General features: G+C 36.1%; 1 protein-coding gene across 7 annotated transcripts in view; it reads right to left on the minus strand.

Annotated features, from left to right (window-relative positions):
- Positions 1-1526: 1526 nt before the first annotated feature.
- LOC131531856 (NACHT, LRR and PYD domains-containing protein 3-like) overlaps positions 1527-19061 on the minus strand; it is a 39588-nt gene continuing 22053 nt past the window's right edge. Inside the window, exons 11-16 of one of the 7 annotated variants that reach the window (XM_058762970.1) lie at positions 18846-19019; positions 18174-18347; positions 10575-10748; positions 9526-9699; positions 8734-8898; positions 1527-4230 (exon numbers count right to left, since the gene is read on the minus strand). In XM_058762970.1, the coding sequence (XP_058618953.1) occupies positions 4215-4230; positions 8734-8898; positions 9526-9699; positions 10575-10748; positions 18174-18347; positions 18846-19019 (877 nt within the window). In that variant the 3' untranslated portion in view covers positions 1527-4214. Of the gene's footprint in view, positions 4231-8733; positions 8899-9525; positions 9700-10574; positions 10749-10775; positions 11972-18173; positions 19020-19061 lie in introns of those variants that run through there. The other 6 variants (XR_009268796.1, XM_058762971.1, XR_009268797.1 and 3 more) reach the window with 6 other exon arrangements.

The following is a 19061-nucleotide window of genomic DNA, read 5'->3' on the forward strand; positions in this document are numbered from 1 at the left end:
TGCGTGTAATGTAAACCGCATTAATAAGCTTATTTGAAGTTAACATGGGCGTGTTGAGTGGGTTTTTGCTTGCGCAAACTTTTGCAATTGTCCCGTGAAATTATAAGACAACATTAAACGTGGCTATTAACCAGCCACGCTGAAATGGCGGTCTTTTCAAACAGGGCACATTACAAAAGGTGTTTCTGATCTTGTGAATGGCAGTTCGGAAGAGGAGTTTGACGTTCCGAATGAAAATGAACGACTGAATCCTTTCACAAGGCCATTGCCAAAGCAGGATGCATCTCAGTCAGTTCCTGTGTAGAATCAGTAACTTATGTTGTGCACACCAGTTTGTGCACTGGTAAAGACTGTGGCTCAGAAAACAAAGTTTTGCGTGTGCCAAAAAATGGTTGCAATTGTTTCATCATAAATTTAATTAACAGATATTGTTACATTGTAAATTATTTAAAAGGCATCATTTCATTTTTTGAGATAAATTGTACTTTTCTTTCTCCATAAGGGTATGGTCAAAGGTTTCATTGGTGCTTTTTCAGATGCAACCCAATCAGTTATTCCAAGGCACCAAACACTGGCTCATGACGAGACCACTCCACTGCAACTACATAGTGTGTGTGTACTTTCAAAACTAAGACTTTGCTGTTTTCATTTTTAGGTAATGTGTGTAAATGCTTAGAGATTTTTACTGCAATTATAATGTGCTTTATTGTTCTCAGTGGCATCTACGCTAATATTAGTCTGTTTTATTCTTATTCCGAGGTCACTGCAGTCATCCGGATCCAGTCCGTATCCAGATCGGATGGTGGATCAGCACTTAGAGAAGACCTCGACAGCCCATGAGCCCCAGAGACAGATCCCCTCTGAAGACCTCGACAACCATCGGGACAAGACCACAAGAACCAGATGAGTCCTCTGCACAATCTGACATTTGTTGCAGCCTGAATTAAACCACGCCATGCTGGTTTCATCTGGCCAGAGGAGAACAGGCCCCCTGACTGAACCTGGTTTGGTTTCTCCCAAGGTTTTTTCTCCATTTCTGTCACCAATGGAGTTTTTGTTCCTTGCTGCTGTCGCCTTTGGCTTGCTTATTTGGGGACATTTGACTGATTGCACTGAAACTATTGGAAGAGTGCTGCACTGGATGCATTGCAGAGGTGTAAAAAGTACTCAAATTTTTAAGTGAAAGTACAGATACTCAGTAAAATTTTTATTCAATTAAAACTACAAGTATCTGGCCAAAAACATACTAGGGTAAAAGTAAAATGTACAACTTTAAATTGTACTCAAGTATTATTAGTAGAAGTACTTTTTTTTCTGACAGGCATACAGACGTTTGGTTAAAGGAAGAAAACAAAACAAATTGCAAGGGCACAGGTCAAATACATATATTTAGTGCAACAACAACAATTAAAGAGCAGCACAGTGGAACACACACACACACACACAAAAACACTGTAAAAAAAATCCAGCTTTCGAAAAGTTCTTCCAACAAATGCAAAAAAAAAAAAAGTAGCCTGAACAAATAATTTTTAGTAGAAGTGAGTTTAATTTTTTTTTTGTGTGTGTGTGTGAACCAAACAAAAATACTCTAAACATGTCACTAGCAAAAGTTTTGTTTACCTTACTTAGATACTCAAATATTTGTTCACAACATATCCAAATGTAAAATGTAAACTTTTCAAATTGAGTCATCTGAACAAACAATATTACACTGAACAACATTGTACAAGTTACCAGCATGCATTGCAGCTTGAAAACATTTTATGTTCATTATTATTAAAATATTATCATAAGTATCATGTTTTACATTTTACTGGCTCAATTTATGCTGTTGTCACTGTCAGTTAGCTGTCATGTGGATCAGAGTTAATATTTTTACTAATTAAACATGTGTTGATCCTCACCATGGTTGAGAATCATGTGCTGAGGTACTGTATGTGTGCATCTCATTGCAACTGCTGGATTTAATACATGTATGTCTATCAGCATAAATGTTTACCTTTAGTTTTAAGAGGCACATACTACCTATATTAGGTAGTGGGCTTTGAAAACAAATGTAAATATAAAAGAAAGAGGACTGTTAAAAAATATTAGCATTGCTAAATATTAAAACAATCCCTGGTTGATCTGACAGATCTTTTAAAACTTAATAGACTGACTTTTATTCAATAGATGAACTAAAGTTTTTAAGTTGTTGGTTGCTAGTTGAGTTAACTTAGTTGAGTGCGATAGGTTGCCTTATTTTTTTGAGTTAGGTCAACTTTATTTATTTATTTTTTATTTTACGGTGTACAGGGAAAGGTATATATGACTTTCAACTTTCAAGAGCTTTAGGAAAAAAAACATCATCTCTCTTCATATAATGCAAGTGTATAGGACATCCAAAAATGACACTTCAAAAACTACATAAAGTGAATATGACAGTAACCCCTGTTAATGAATCAGTGTCTTAAGTGAAATGATATGTTACACATCCATATGTAAGAACAATACAAATACTAATATTTTAAACTTGACCGTCATGTTCACTTTGTGTGGTTTCTGGTTCTGGTTCCTGTCCCCACATTATACGGACTAAACATATTTGCTTGTGTCCATCTGAAGAAAGTACGTCATAAACATCTTCAATTTTTCTTTTTTTTTTTTTTTTTCTGGCAGTGATAGGGAAAGCACCTCTCTTTCTCCTACGTGTATACAACATCTAAATATATGTCTTGCACATGATTGTGTATAAATTTTTCATATATTTTTGTATTTTCACATTAAAAATTGCTTGTATTTTTAAAATACTTACATCAGTGTTTTGCATTTTATTTGGATAGATTTGATGAGGAAGTAACAAAATACATTTTTACAAAATTAATTTGTATCAAAATACTTTTTGATGTAATTGTACCCATTTCTGAACATCATATATGAGATTAATGCATGGGTAAAATGCACAAGTAAACCTGCACTGTTACATTCACTACTAGTAATTCATGATCTATTACAATATTGTACTCATAATCTTGTTTTATGATCTTAACATGTTTTTATTATTTTAATTAATTTTGTTAAGGTTTTTTTTATATACAAAATTTTAGAATTTTTGGTTTGTTTTTTCTTGTCCATAGAATAAAATGTTATTTTTGTTGATTTTGTTTGAGTACAGTTCTAAAAAATTTTTATCTAAAATTTTTGTTACTGATATTGAACAACACTAATGTGCATTGGAAGGAACTTCTAAACAAAGATAATCAAAGTGCAGCTCCTCATTCAAAATTGGGTTTATACAAAAAAATGTAATAATAATAATAATACATAATTAAAAATACAAATAAAAAGGTGTTGAGAAATTATTTTAAGCAATTAGTAAAAGTACTAAAGGTTAAAGTGCTCCAATTATGGATTTTTGGATTACCTTTCATGCAGTGTGTAACAGTTCTAAGTGAATGAAAACATCCTGCAAAGTTTTAAATCTGAAAGTGCACAGTGTATAAAGTTATTGTTAGGGTTAAGGTTATTATGATATGGAAATGAAATCGACCAATCACCGCAGATTAGCGTCACAAATCGTTTGGGAGTCATTGAGCAAATAAGATAAAAATAAATGCATATTATAAGACAATGAAAGTGTTTTTTGACCTTGCATGCATGCCCTGTTGTTGGGGACTCCCAAAACCAAAATATGAACCTTTTATTACCCATAATAGGGGCACTTTAAATATATACAGCTGATCAAAATAACAAAAACAAAATAAAACACAAAAACTGTAATGATAACAAATGTATGTGGTGACCAAGAGTGTGTAGTTATCCCTCAGTGAGCCAAATCTAGAATATAAAGAAGGATTCACCATGATAACACTTTTCAAAAGTGAAATGATAAACAGAGGAGTGTGTCTGTGGCTCTTATTTAGAAACCTAAAAATATGTATAAATACTGTATATATCACATATAATATATATTTCACATAATTAATCCTATTACTGCTATTTATTTTCAGGATCTTAGGGCTGTATTGATTGCTCTAACCACAAATGATCAGTGCTGATTTTGTGCTGTCCCAAGTTAAATATGAAAGCCTGGGTCATGCCTGGGTTATCCATGAGGAAGTGTGTCAACCCAGGGGCAGACAAAGAGATGAAGCTGTTAGAATGACTTTCATGATGGTTGCACATTGCAGTAGTAGACATAATATTTATCTTATCCAAGACACCTCCCAGTGTATTCACCAGTTAAAACATCTGGAATTGAGACATGAATAAACACTTATCAAAAAATTCTTATTACATACATGTTCATCAGTGATAAATATGGATGCTCGAGATAATGAAAAAGAACCATCTAGTTCACAATGCATGTGTTGGATTCTTAGAAAATATGTACTAACTGAACTATAGTAAATGTACTAATGATATACCAAACACGCCATGCTAAAGCGCTGCTGTATCTGGACCGATGATGAACCAGATAGTATCCACGGCTGGTTCAAGCAGACAAGACGTTTCAAACCCTGTTTCTGGGACAGCCTTTGGGAAATTACAGTTTTAAGGAGAAAATACTCAGCAATGGTGTTGATTCATGGATTGGCACACGGTCTGTCTAAAAGCATATTAAAAACCCCACACAGACAAATAAACAACTTAAAAATGATTTTCACTACAGGGGGACTGTGTAGTGAGGGGAACTACAAACAAACAAACAAAATTATTTTTTCTTCATTCTTTCTTGTAACTCTTCCCTCCCAGTCACACGCCTGACTGAAAGGCTCATTATGCAGCTCATTATGTGGGCCTTTGTCTTCTCAGGTGTGAATCACAGCATGCAAGATCATTCACGCCTCATTGCATACACCTTTTCTACACAAAAAGTGTCTTAGAAAATTTAAATCAATATATTGCTTTCTGTGAATGAGTAAGATGATTTTCACATCATTTTGAAGCAAAAACTCTAGACTTCAAGATCCATTTCTCAAAAGTCTTGTGAACATATGTGTTCTATATGTGTTTTATGGCCTTATTTCAGTGACTTTAACATTTTACTTTTTCACTGAACACGCATGAACGTTGTTTTCTCAAAAACACAATCACGTACATACATGCTGCGCGCATATTATTGTAGCCCAGTTTGTGCTGATTACAGTGTTATTAAACTTTAGCCATTAATGTGTTAATAAGCAACTGGAAAAAAAACAAATGTCAGGGCATGTAAAAACTTCTCCAGGGCCCCAAAACACCCTCGGACCCCAGAGGGATTTATTTGTGCATTTATTTATATTTTATATTAATTTATTCCCACATTCCCACATCTATTTACTTCTGGATTTATTTATTCATTTACTTTTTTGTACTTTCACGTGTGCAACATGGAAATGAGGGAGGCAATCCTTGTGAAGCTCTGGTGCATCATTGGTTGAGAGCTCACGCAGAAGTCAGATCTAACTAGTGATGGAGAACAAGAATGAGGTCTCTGCAAAACCAAAAAATGCATTTCCCAATTTCAGGCGATTTCAAACCAGGGTGGGCATTTTTCAACCGCTTTACGTGATTTGCTAAAATTGAGTGGGCGATTCCCCAAAAAACACTGAGCGAGATCACATATGAACTTAAGCAGATTGGGGTAAACTACCAGTTGCTTAATGTTTTTGATTAAATTGTGTGATTTTGCTCTCTATAGCCAACCAGTTAGTTTTAAAACGCTCCAAGCAGTCTACTTCCACTCAGTGGGCCTCATTCATGAAACATTCGTACATATAGGAGTAAATTCTGAGTAATTAGCACATAAAATGGATCTTCCAGAAAACTCTCCTCTGGATTCACAAACGCTTCGTAAACTTCCGATTTGACAGTTAAACGTGTATGTTAATGAATTCCAATCATTTGTAAATAGGGCGCTCGTGCACATTCATTCACAATTAGCATAATCCCCGCCTAAAAATTGTGTGTCCAGGAACACAGTGGAATATTCTGGTCTACTTTCTCAGGTTTGGCTCCAGTATATTGCATAAATTCAAAAAAGACTAATAGGCCATATGCCTAAAAATAAATATTCAATTAACGTGTCCATCAAAGCGTTTAGCCAGCTGAAAAATGCCAGGTGCTCTTCTGAAAGCTGGTGGCACTTGAGAATGCTTTGGTGGCACAGCGTTTTTAGCTGAGACGCTTTGGTTGCTATGATTAGGAATATCCACGGCAATAACGTATTACTGTCATGAAGCAGACTCGGGACAGATGATAATGGAAATACACAATCTTTATTTAACAGAATGAGTCAAGAGGCAAACAGCGTGAGGTGCAGGTGAGGAATTCTTCTAAACTGGACTTGCGGATGAACGGAGAATTAAAGGAAATATCTTTGCTTACAGATGCTTGGACGGATTTGGAGAGAAAAAAAAACCCCTAGCAAACGAACTTGTAAAATATTATAATGGCAGTGCATCAACATTCAGTGTCATCAGTTTGCCAAAAAGAACACAACGTTTTACGCACCATTTACAAGTGGTAAGGAGCAGGTGTACATTTATTTTGTACCAACTAACATTTTGAAAATACAAACATTTTCATGAATCTGAAAATTTACGTCAGAACAGCTTTGCGAACGATTTACACAAAAATTTGTTCTGCTCGTGTTTCATGAATGAGGCCCAGTGTGCGAGAATGTCAAAACATAGAACATATAAAGTAGTCTTGTAATATGAAGCTACCTGTAAAATAATTTCTAGCTCTTACAAGTTTTAAATCATAATTTTGGAATGTCACTTGATTTGTTTTAGTTTTGTCATCAGGTTGTGGGTACAGTGTCTATATGATCAAAAAGTGATCCTATTGTATAAAGTTTTCTGAGTGCCATTGTGTTCTGCGCTATTCAGTACCGCATCAACTGTAGCCTATGGCACAAAAAAGCAAAATATGATTTATGAAAGATTTCTATAATAAAGATATTCTCACAGTTTCATCATTAAGACTGGAACCATCAACGTCGTTGATGTTATTGTAGGTTGATGAGACCTCCATAAATACCCGGTGGCGGTTTGTAAGGCCCATGTTCATTTTGTAATTACAGAAAAAAACTTGTGAGCCTAAGTTTATAGTAAACCAACTACACTAAAGTTCTCTACGGTTTACTCATGCTCACAGTTTATTTTGGAAACACGTCTCTTGATTGTTCCGTTCTTCCTGGAAGCCATTGATTGGTTGGGAAACATAACCCAAGTCATTTCAGTTATTGCGGAGTCAAGAATTTCTCCATGATTACAAAATAAACTGGCATTAGTGTAGAAACCTACCGTCCACTGGGTGTCATCAACCTAGAATCTGACTCTGAGTCTATGATTCTAGGCTTGATGATGATGCTATGAGGAAGGATCACACAAGTAGCTGGATACAGATTTGTGCTTCTATTTGTGGAAAACCGTGCTCGCTGCATAATAATTCAACATAATAGTGAGAATCACTAAAAATAACTTTCCAATTAGCTGCCTCATACTGTAGAAAATCCTATTTCAATAGCTTAGTTAGAGCTGACTACTGACGCTTCTATATGTGAGCTTTTAACCAGTGATGCAATGGAGCTCCGCAAGGACCGCCTTCCTCATTTCCATGTTGCACATGCAAAGTAAAATAAAAAAATAAATGAATGATTGAATAAATAAATAAATCTTGAAATAAATACATGTGGGAATAAATATAAGAGTAAATGAATGCACAAATAAATATAAAAATAAACAAACTCATTAAAAATGTAAAATAATTGTAAAAAAAACAAATGAAAAAATAAGTAATAAAAGATAAATGTAAAAATTAAAAGGATATTTTTTAATAAAGAAAATAGGTAATAAAATAAATCCAGTATTAATTTTTTTATTACAAATGAATTATATTTGTCTTATCAAGTCATTTATTCCTGTATGTCATATTTATACTATCCTATTTATTTATTTATGCAGATTTGGTCCTCCATAACATTGTAGCATATGATGTGTTTTTACATGATCCTCAGTAGTTTAGTGTATGATGTTCAGTTTTTCTCTATAACCATTTACAAAGTTGGCAACTGTGTGATGCCAAGTGTTTTAAAATATATTCAGATTTTAGTGTATTCCAGCCTTTTAATAATGAAAATATGCCATCTTTTTGACTCTCTAATACATATTTGTGAACAATGGACCGAAATAAGTTTGCGGCCAATAGAATAAATGTTTTCACTGTACCATATGAATGAATCTGTACTGCAGCTGAACTTTTCAGATGAAGGGTGAGTTACAGTAATTTGGCAGTTTCTAGCATGGTAAGGTCAGTTACATATCAATAAATTCTATAGAATCTATATCTATATAAAATTATAGATGCACCAAACTATAGATTGACCAAACCATTCATTGATTAACCATTAAGGTCATTAGGAATAAAAGACAGAAAAATATTAAACTGAATAAAGAGAGATGCAAATGAATAGCAAAAGTATTATGAAAGGCTGTTGCTGTGAATGAAAAGTTGATACAGATTAAACACTTATCTATAGTGAAAATATATCTTTGTGATTTGGTGAATTCTGGTGACACAATTCAAAACGTGCTAAAATGTTTGAAAAAAAGTTGCATTTTTAATGATTTGTTGTGTGATACTAAGAGTTTTGAAAACTTGCCACGTTTGTGAAAATAGTACCGAAGAAATTTAAAAAAAGGTTTAAGTTGATTTGGATAAAATGTATATTTAAACAAATAAATGAAAACATGAAATGACACTCACTGTAGTTTACAGCATGGATCATTTCGTAGAGCATTGAGCTGCATCACTCCAGAATTTCCTGTTTTATTCTTACTTAGATTCAGATGTTTCAGGTGTGATGGGTTTGATTTCAGAGCTGAAGCAAGGACAACAAAATCTTCCTCTGTGATATTGCAGTTAGACAACCTGCATTGGGTTAAGAGAAAGCACACCTCAGGTTATCCTGTAAACATTTTTGTGGGTGTGTGACCTGTGTATGTTTTACAAATTACTAAAGCCCAAAGTATACTTTACTTTTTACTTGTACGCTAGCATATGCATACAGTGTGTGTGACGTGAATTTTGTCATCAGAATAGTATGCTCGTACTGTACATGCACCTCCCGAGTTCTGTAACCATGCAGGTTGGACATGTGCATTGAATTTGTTTTGCACTAATCAGTTAAGGAGATAACCGGGCTTATGCATACTTTGGACTTAAGCTTAAGCAGCATAACCAACACCCATGGGGGAGAAAAATCCTCAATATCCACTGCAATTATAAATATAGTTATGAGCATAGAGTTAACCAAATAGAGGTAAAAGAGATGCCGGCTCACTCGAAAACGTTGCCCACTGGTGCCACTGTTGGACAATGTTACTAAAAATGAATCTTTTACATATTATTTGAGCTTCAAAATTATTTTTGTATTTTTGCCAATTTCCATATTTTTACCAGAAAAAAAAAAAAAAATACTGCCTGGTTTGCCTCTTTGGATAAAATGCTTGTGCTTCTTCAGAAATATTACCGTATTTTCATAATAATATAACACACCATAGTTTTTCCAGTTTACAGAGTGGATTCTGTAGTAGATCAGAGATGTGCTTCACTCCTGAGTGCCCTAGTTCATTATTGCCCAAATTCAGGAATCTAAGGTGAGAGGGGTTTGACATTAGAGCTGAAGCCAGAACAATACAACCTTCTTCCCCAATACTGCATTCAGACAACCTGCAGAGAGAATCAAACAAATCCTCATTCCAGTGACATGACTTTCATAATTGCACAATATTATACATTATACAGAACAGGAGGTCTGTGTATTTGTATTAGTTCCTGAAAGGTACTTAGACACTAGGAATGGTAGAATTCACTAATTCGCATTGGTGCATTGGCAGAAAAGATAATGATGCGAGCTATGCATTGATTTAAAAATGTATGCATCGGATACAAGAGAGGTTAGCATTTGTATTGCGATGCATCATTTCTAATATATTTGCATCTGTAAAAAAAAACAATTTATTTATAATTATTCCCCCAGGTTCCCCGGGCCTGCGAGGGGGGTATGTGGCGAGTGGGACGGGGCAGAGAGCTGTGGGAGTGCAGCGAGGCCGGTGGAGTTTAATGATAATGAGCGACACCTGCGCCACTCACCAGTCTCGAGTCCCACAGAGGAGCTCTGGAAGGATAAAAGGAGGAATGACGACAGTGGAAGACGAAAGAGGACCAGGCCTGGACTTTTATTTTTGTGTTTTGTGTTCGGCAGTCGTTCGCATTTGCATTGAATCGCATTGTGTTGAATCGAATCGAAATCGGATCATACTGCATGGTAATGGGGTGAATTGTATCACATTGCATCAGTAGCTGCTTCATATGCATCTTTAATGTATCATATCATTGGCTATGCATCGAGATGCGCATCACCTCAGCCTTATTTACGGAGATACACCTCCCTATTAGACACACCTCCTCTTTTTAAACCCCTGTCCTACAAAAACACAATTGAGATCACTGTAGTTCTGCAATTAAAGTCAGTTGGCTCCATTGTTGCTTGGACATCTTCCCCAAATTGTTCTTTAATACATAATATATTAAAATATGCTTACATTAGTTTCTCCAGTTTGCACTGTGGATCCTGCAGTAGATCAGAGAGACGCTTCACCCCTGAATCACCTAGTTTGTTATAATTCAGGTTGAGTTTTCTCAGGTGTGAGGAGTTTGATCTTAGAGCTGAAGCCAGAGCAACACAGCCTTGTTCTCCAATTCTGCATTTCCAAAGCCTCAAGAAAGAATAAATATACTTTACACTTACATTTCAGCACAGCAGTCCAATACAGAAAATTAAGCATCAACATTTAAGTTTGAGTGTTTGGTGTGTATGTGTAAATATGCACAATGTGAACTATTGTTATGGGATGAAAGATGGAATGCATATGCCTGCGTGTGTGTGTGTGTGTGTGTGCATTTGTGAAACCAGTCCATTAATGGCGTGAATGTGCACTAACTTCGCCTCAGCAGGGAATGGAGGAACAAGGTAAGATTGGGGGTGTAAGTGCTATGCTAACCAACACAGAACTCATGAAATTACAAGAATCCTTACTTTTACTTTACTTTTTACTTCCGCCGGTGCCAAATTACAAGCTGCAGGGTCATCAGCTCTTTTGTCAATGCCTTTGAACAGAATTTGTGTGGCTCACCCCAGCCGAGACCCTGTCTTCCCTGATGGGTTTTTCCAACTAACTTTTGATGCTTCAGGTTGGTTATGGCATTGTCAATGCATTCCTCTGCCTTTCACTTCCTGCCAGTCTAAACCTTGGCACCAGCATTTCAAACAAAATGGTCACTTGAGTGTCTGAGCTCAAGTACCAGCCTGGTCTTCTCCAGCCTTTACCCAAGTGAGATGCTCTTTAGTGGGAGCTGAAGAGCATTTATTCTGAACAGTGCTGAAACAGAAAGACATCGCGGCAGGCCAAGCGACTTGCAGATATAGCTATTGGAAATGGCATCCAGCCTTGCTACTATTGTTACTGTTATTTCACTGATATCTTCAGCAGCCACATTACGTGTTGGTAGAGAGTGAACTGGTAGTACCAAAGTTTGTATTTTTTAGTTTTGTTTTGCAGTTCTGGTCAATTCTCTTAATGCCATATTCCCAGGCTTCTTACTGGTTGTTCAGAAAGCTCTGTAATTCTTTCCCCTGCCACTTGGAAAGAAACTGTATCCACTAGTCTGCCTTTGCGGATTAAAAAAACTGCAAGACTTGGCTGACTTGATTCTCATCCCAGCCCAGCTCAGCAGTTCTTCCATCCTGTTGATGAGCCGTGCTGTGCAAGCCGCTGTCTGGAGCAGGATTGTGACATCATCCATGAAGCACCGGAGGGAAGGCAATCCGAGTCCTGCACTATATCATGCTCGCCTCACCATGGTCCTTGTTCTGATCAGGATAACCTCAAAAGCTGCCATGAATAGAATGGGGGATATTGAACACCCCATAGCTATTCCCCTGCCAATTTTATTATAATTATTATATATAATACAATATAATATAATATACAAATTATTATTATTATTATTGTCTATGTAGATTCATCACTAAACCATCCAGGTGTTTGAAACTTTCCAAAAAAGTTACTTTTTATTAAAATCACTGGAAAACTTTATAAAAAACTTTAACAAGACGTTTCGGTGTCTATCCAAACACCTTCATCAGTTCACAACTGAAACAACCTACTCCCAAGGAAACAGCACTGGAAGATCTTGGAGGAACTTTCGTTGAACCAGCTGCACAGCCTATCAGTAATACTGATGCAGAAATAAATAAGTACAGAGCTGAAACATCCATTTCCCTCAATAGCTGTCCACTCAAGCAGTGGAAAGAGAATGCTATGTCGTACCCACTGCTCTCCAGTCTAGCAAAAGCATACCTCTCCACACCAGCCACCTCTGTCCCTAGTGAAAGTGTTTTTTTTTCATCAGCAGGGAATATTGTGAATGTGCAGAGATATCAGCAGAAAATGAAAATGTGGATATACTGATATTTCTTTAAAAAAAAAAAAAACACGTGAAAAAAAATCCAAGCTAGGAAAAATCACAGACAAAGCCTTAGCTTGTTTATGTTGAAGATATTTCTTTTATTTCTATTATTCATTTATTTACTTTATTTGGAATTTGTTTTAAAATTTCAATTTAGCTTTGTTATTTGACATAAAATATATTTCTATTTCCCAAAGAAATGTGCAAAATTTTGTATGAAAGAATAAAAGGACACGTTTCATTTCTAATTTGTCTCAAATCTCATTTTGTTAAAAAAAAAATTATAATGTGCTCTTCCCTTCATTCTTGTGCCCTGCTGTCTTACTCTAAGCCTTTCGCAGAGCTCTTCACTCTTTCACAAGCTGCAAAATTACACATAGTTTTGGGCTTGGTCGCCTTTCTCCTTGCATCGTCAAAGCTCTGAAGGCATTCGTTGTAAATGGTTTCGCAAAAGAGACTAATGTTGATCTCTACATTCCCTTTGAGACCGTTTATCAACAGTCTTGCCAGGTCATCGTCCAGCTTACTCCATGCTGCTTCATCTTTGGCCTTTGGCCACAGAATTAGCTTCTTCCTTCCTGTTTCTTTTTCTTTTCTTCTATTTTCTCTTGCGGGGGCCCATTCTTGGGTTTAGGAAATCACCAGGCTAATTGTGTCTTGGGGTTTTGATGTACTGTGACCGCCAGCCACTTTGGTGCTCAACCTGGCTCTGTGCCCTTCTTGTCTCAACTGCAAGCACAGTGCAAGGTTGTCTCAGATTATCCTGGGGACACTTCATTTTCCCCTGGTGAATCCTCAAACCTCTAAGGGCCAGTTTTACTAAACAGGGCAAATTAGCGTGAGAGCGCAATTACAAAACAGCGCCGATGGGAGGGGAAATTTCTGCAGGTGATTTGCTAATAATGCACAAATTAAAGAACACAGACGCAACATCTCATTTACATATCGACCAACACAATATACCAAGCGCAGCGCAAATTAGCGTAGTTGCAAATAAAGAATAAAGAAATAGAGAAGGCACGTTGAAAAGAACTGGAAGCCAAAAATGAAGGTTTGCTAGAAGTTTTGCTAGACCTGGTATTGCGTGACTCCTAGTTGAGGGTTCCGAGTCGTCTTTTATTTCCTGAAGCAAATTAAAAATAACATGGCTTGGCAAATGATATGTTTGGATAATTTGTTCTTCTGACATTCAAAATAAATTAATAGGTAACACTTTATAATAACTTTCATTAATGAATCATTAAAAAACATTATGTAATGCTTAATGAATCTTTACTTAATATATATTCACATATCTAGAAACGTTAAATAATGTGCTTGTTAATGTTTACTAATAAATGTATTAAACATTACCTAATAATTAAAATTTTTAATGCATAACACTTGCTGCTGTTGAGGTGTGATATGGGTAAGGTTAGGGACAGGTTTGGTGGTACGGGTAGGTTTAAGGGTTGGGTAAGTGGTCAGCAGTGTAAAGGGGTCAATTTGATTACTATAAGGGAACACAATTCAATCTGTTTATATTGCATTTTTAATAAATGATAAATTAAGTATTTTCTTGAAAATTAGTTTTTCCTCCCTCATGTTTATGTATGATTCAAGGAATATTCTGTTTAATGATTCACAATAGTATACTAATGTAAGTGTTGAGGCAATAAAAATGTATTTTGCACCCAAATTACAATGTGTGGAATGTCTTTACCAAGCATTTAGCTAAACTTAACTAACAACCCTTTACACAAACCTTGTTACAGTAGCTAAAAGTCCAGTGCCAATCAAGATGCTAAAAAATTAGTAAATGTTTATAAACATTTACAAATGATGAATAGTCTCAACTTTAGATTGGGTACTGAAAAACATAAACAAATAATTAATAAATGATTTAAGATGTGCAAATAGTAGAAGTTTACATAACAAACAAAGACCAAATAAATGACCTTTACATACTGTGATTATGAGTTAATTAATATATTAACATGAATAGTTTGTGAAGTGCTTAAAATTAATAATCACGCTATATTTTCACAACATTTGTAAATGTAAAAATCAGCATTAGCTAATATGTGAACTGAAGTTTAATAACACTTTAAACTTCATGACTGTAAGCATTCAATAGTACATTAACAAATAAACTTGTAATCATTGTGTCATTTCTGTTAATATAATTTGTAGATTTTTAAAACACATTGAAAGTTTAATGACATTTGTGAACATTAACTAATGATCAGTTAAGCATTATATAATGTTTGTTAATGATTTATTAATGAAACTTTTAATCATTGTAAACCATCTGCCAAAATCATTTGAATTTTTTTTTTTTTTTTTAATGCATGATCATGAAGCATGAAGTTTAATGACATCTGTAAACATTTCAATTTACAATTAATAATGATCTGTTAATAATTTGGTAATGTTTAATAAGTTCATTAGTTAACTTTAACAAGCACATTAGCTCATATTTCTAGATATGTGAATATATATTAAGTAATGATTAGTTAAAAATTATATAATGTTTGTTAATGATTTATTAATGAAAGTTATTATAAAGACTTCATTCAACAATTCTCAGAGTTTCTTGCTGATATCATGTCTCGCTGTGATAGACTGTTGATTCTAGGAGATTTTAATATTCACCTCTGCTGTCCATCCAAACCCCTGGTGAAAGAGTTTTTACACCTTATTGATTCCTTGCATCTGTCACAATTTGTGTCTAGCCCTACTCACAATTTGCGACACACATTGGATCTGGTGTTGTCTTATGGCTTCCCAATAACAAATCTGAGAGTAATTGATGCTGCCTTTTCAGACCATTTGCCAATTGTGTTTGAATCTGTCTGTGTTTCCACTATCTAGCACTATCTAGCAAACTTTGCAGATGCTGCCTTTTTCGACAAATTAAATAATTAAAAGAGATGTTGGAGGTTTTTACTAATTCCTGCTCAATTTCTATTGACTCTGTTGCTCCCCTTAAGCCAAGGAAAGTGAAGAGAAACACCATTACTCAGCCTTGGTTAAATGCTAACACCTGTGCTCTCAGACAGGAGTGTCGTAAGGTAGAGCGAAAATGGAAAAGGGACAAACTCCAAGTCTCATATCAGTGTCTAAGGGCATGCTTAGCTAGTTACCAAAAATCAGTCAAAGAGGCTAAGTCTGAATTTCTTTCTAAACTTATTACTGAAAATGTGAACCGGCCGAGGATGCTGTTTAAGACTTTTGATTTGGTACTAAATCCCGTACCTGCCCCGTCTCTTGATCCGTATCGGGAGACCTGTGAGAACTTTTTAAAAATTTTTGACAATAAAGTACAGGATATCAGAGCTTCTATTAAGCCATCAATATTTGATCCTCCATTGAGCTGTTCACCTACAGAGTTGTTAACCTGTTTTCACCCCATTTCCTCTGTACAGCTAGCTGGTATTGTTTCTAAGGTTAAATTGTCCACCTGTGAGTCTGATGTCATTCCAGCTCGCCTACTTAAGGAAGTGTTTGCAACCTTGAGTCCGGCTGTAACAGCTATCATTAATAACTCTTTGGAAAGTGGAGTTGTACCGGCTAGTTTTAAACATGCTATAGTTCATCCTCTGCTAATGAAACCTCATCTTGACCATTCTATTTTCAGTCATTTCAGGCCTATTTCCAAATTACCTTTTATCTCAAAACTGTTAGAGAGAGTTGTCTACAGTCAGTTGGATTCCTACATTAGTATGTCCAATGTTCTAGACACTTTCCAGTCGGGTTTTAGATCACTACACAGCACTGAAACTGCATTGTTGAAAGTCAGCAATGACCTTCTGCAAGTTCTTGACACTGGTTCTTATGTGGTACTTGTTTTGTTGGATCTTAGTGCGGCATTCGACACAATCGATCATAGTATTCTGTTACAGCGGCTGGAAAAGTTGGTGGGTATTCAGGGTGTCGCTCTGCAGTGGTTGGCCTCTTATCTTAAAGATAGAACCTTCTCAGTGAGTATTGGGAAGTTTTCTTCTTCATTGGCTCCTTTGTCATGTGGCGTGCCCCAAGGTTCCATCTTAGGCCCTCTTCTTTTTTCATTATACATGCTTCCTTTGGGTGTCATTTTTAAGAAATATAAAATCTCCTACCACTGTTATGCTGACGATACACAGTTTTATCTTGCAGCAAAAACTGACGGCGGTGGATCTTTCGATGTGCTGTACGATTGTCTTGAGGAGATAAAAGGTTGGATGGCTGATAATTTTCTACAGTTAAACGAAAGCAAAAGTGAAATTTTGATTTTAGGTCACTCTAGAACTTCATCCGATTTTAATTTAGGGTCCCTTTCCACTAGTGTTCAACCTTATGTAAGAAATCTTGGGGTTACATTTGATTCGTTTCTCAACTTCGATAAACAAATTAGTACAGTGGTAAAGGGCAGCTTTTTCCATCTGAGATCCATTGCTAAGTTGAAACAGTTGTTGCCTCATAAAGACTTGGAGACTGTAATACATGCTTTCATAACATCTCGCCTGGACTACTGTAATTCCCTTTATTGTGGACTGCCTCAAACGGCGATTTCTCGTTTACAAATCGTCCAGAATGCTGCAGCGAGGCCTCTTACTGGAACAAGAAAGAAGGATCACATTTCTCCTATCTTAGCATCTTTACATTGGCTTCCTGTAAAGTTCAGAATCGATTTTAAAATAGCTGTTTTTGTGTACAAGGCGTTAGCTGGCCTTGCACCAAAATATATCAGTGACCTTCTGATTGCTTACTCTCCTCAAAGAGCTCTTAGGTCCAGTAATCAGTTTCTCTTAACGGTCCCTCGTTGTCGCTGTAAAACCAAGGGTGGCCGGGCTTTTTCAGCTACTGCCCCGAAACTTTGGAATAGTCTGCCTGTAAATGTGAGACTCGCTTCTTCACTAGCTAGTTTTAAGTCTGCTCTCAAATCTTATTTGTTCTCCCTGGCTTTTGAATAATGCCTGCTTAAGGCTCTGTTGCCAATTTGGCTTAGATTCTGTTTTTTTTTTTTTTTTTTTATATATATATACTGTATTTGCTGTATTGTATGTGTATCTGTTGTACAGCACTTTGGTGCAACTCTGTTGCTTTTAAACGTGCTATAGAAATAAACTTTGACTTGACTTGACTTGAAAGTGTTACCAATTAATACGTGTGGAAAAAATCCTCTCCGTTCTACCTCGTGGTCTCTGTTCTCTGTATGTCTGAAAGATAAACTCCTAAAATGCATATTCAATAAGGTCAGGTGCAATAAAAACTGTGTCCATGCCTTTTCAGTGCTAATTCATCATTGTGCGTCTTTAGTAAAACCTGTACAATTTTAACACCAAAAGGCAGTTTGCCCTGGCACAAGCTTTTAGTAAAACTGGCCCTAAGAGATGTAACCTTTGTTACATCTCCAGCCACAACTGCATGACCTAGAATTTATCTTATCCATTTCCATTCCCTTCAATACCACGTAATCCATCCTAGATGGCCCTTCTCCCAGCCCACCCACCCCACTTGCAGTCTTCCCCGCTGAGAGTCAGCCTTACTTGACAGTCCTCCAGTCTTCCCTGGAGTCCAGCTGCACTATTCAGCAGTCACTGTTTTCCCAGAAAATATTGTTAGGAACAGGTTCATGGTAGGACCTGCTGGGCATCACTGCCTAACGCACCTTTGTCAGTGCCAAATTACTGTAAAATAATTACACTCACTTGAGCTTCTCCAGTTTACAATGTGGATCCTTCAGCAGAGCAGAAAGCTGCTTCACTCCTGATTCTCCTGGTTTATTACAGCTCAGATCCAGCTTTCTCAGGTGTGAGGGGTTTGATCTCAGAGCTGAAGCCAGAGAAGCACAGCCTTTTTCTTTAATACTGCAATTAGACAACCTACAGCATAATGGGGGACAAAACATATCACACATACAGCCAAACAAACACAAAAGTACAACAGAATTTTAAGTTATTTAGTTTCACTAATGATTTATATGTCCATTGAAGTAGCCATTTTAGATGAAACATTCAAAAATTCCCCATATGATAAAAACTGTCCAAATTGTCTAATATTATATAATTGCAGCATATGGCATCAAATATCTATACATACATTTTCCAAATCTCTGGACCTATGTAGCATCTCTTATGCAGATATCCTGAAATATTTGGTATACTTTACCATGACAACTTTTCAGTATACAAATGTTTGTCACTTTTCTCATGTGTAGCTCTCATTCACAGGAATGTATTGCAGTCTGAGAAACAGAGTCTTTATCTTCGTTAAAAATGAGTTTCAGGACTTTAGTTATACAAAGAATAAACAGGGAAAAAGCAATCATTATCCCCAAGTATGTTCTCCAAAAATAAGAAAAGGAAATTATGAATGCTGACTTTAATTTCTCCAGTTTACATTGTGGATCCTTCAGTAGAGTAGAGAGTAGCTTCACTCCTGACTCTCCAGGTTCATTGTAGTTCAGATTCAATTCTATCAGGTGTGATGGGCTTGACCTTAGAGCTGAAATTAGAGCAGCGCAATCTTCCTCTCCAATACTGCAGTCGTACAGCCTGTAACAAATCTCGTGACACTTAAAACAATTCTTATTAAAC

Source organism: Onychostoma macrolepis, chromosome 23 (assembly GCF_012432095.1).
Source record: "Onychostoma macrolepis isolate SWU-2019 chromosome 23, ASM1243209v1, whole genome shotgun sequence".
In the NCBI taxonomy this organism is placed as follows: Eukaryota; Metazoa; Chordata; class Actinopteri; order Cypriniformes; family Cyprinidae; genus Onychostoma; species Onychostoma macrolepis.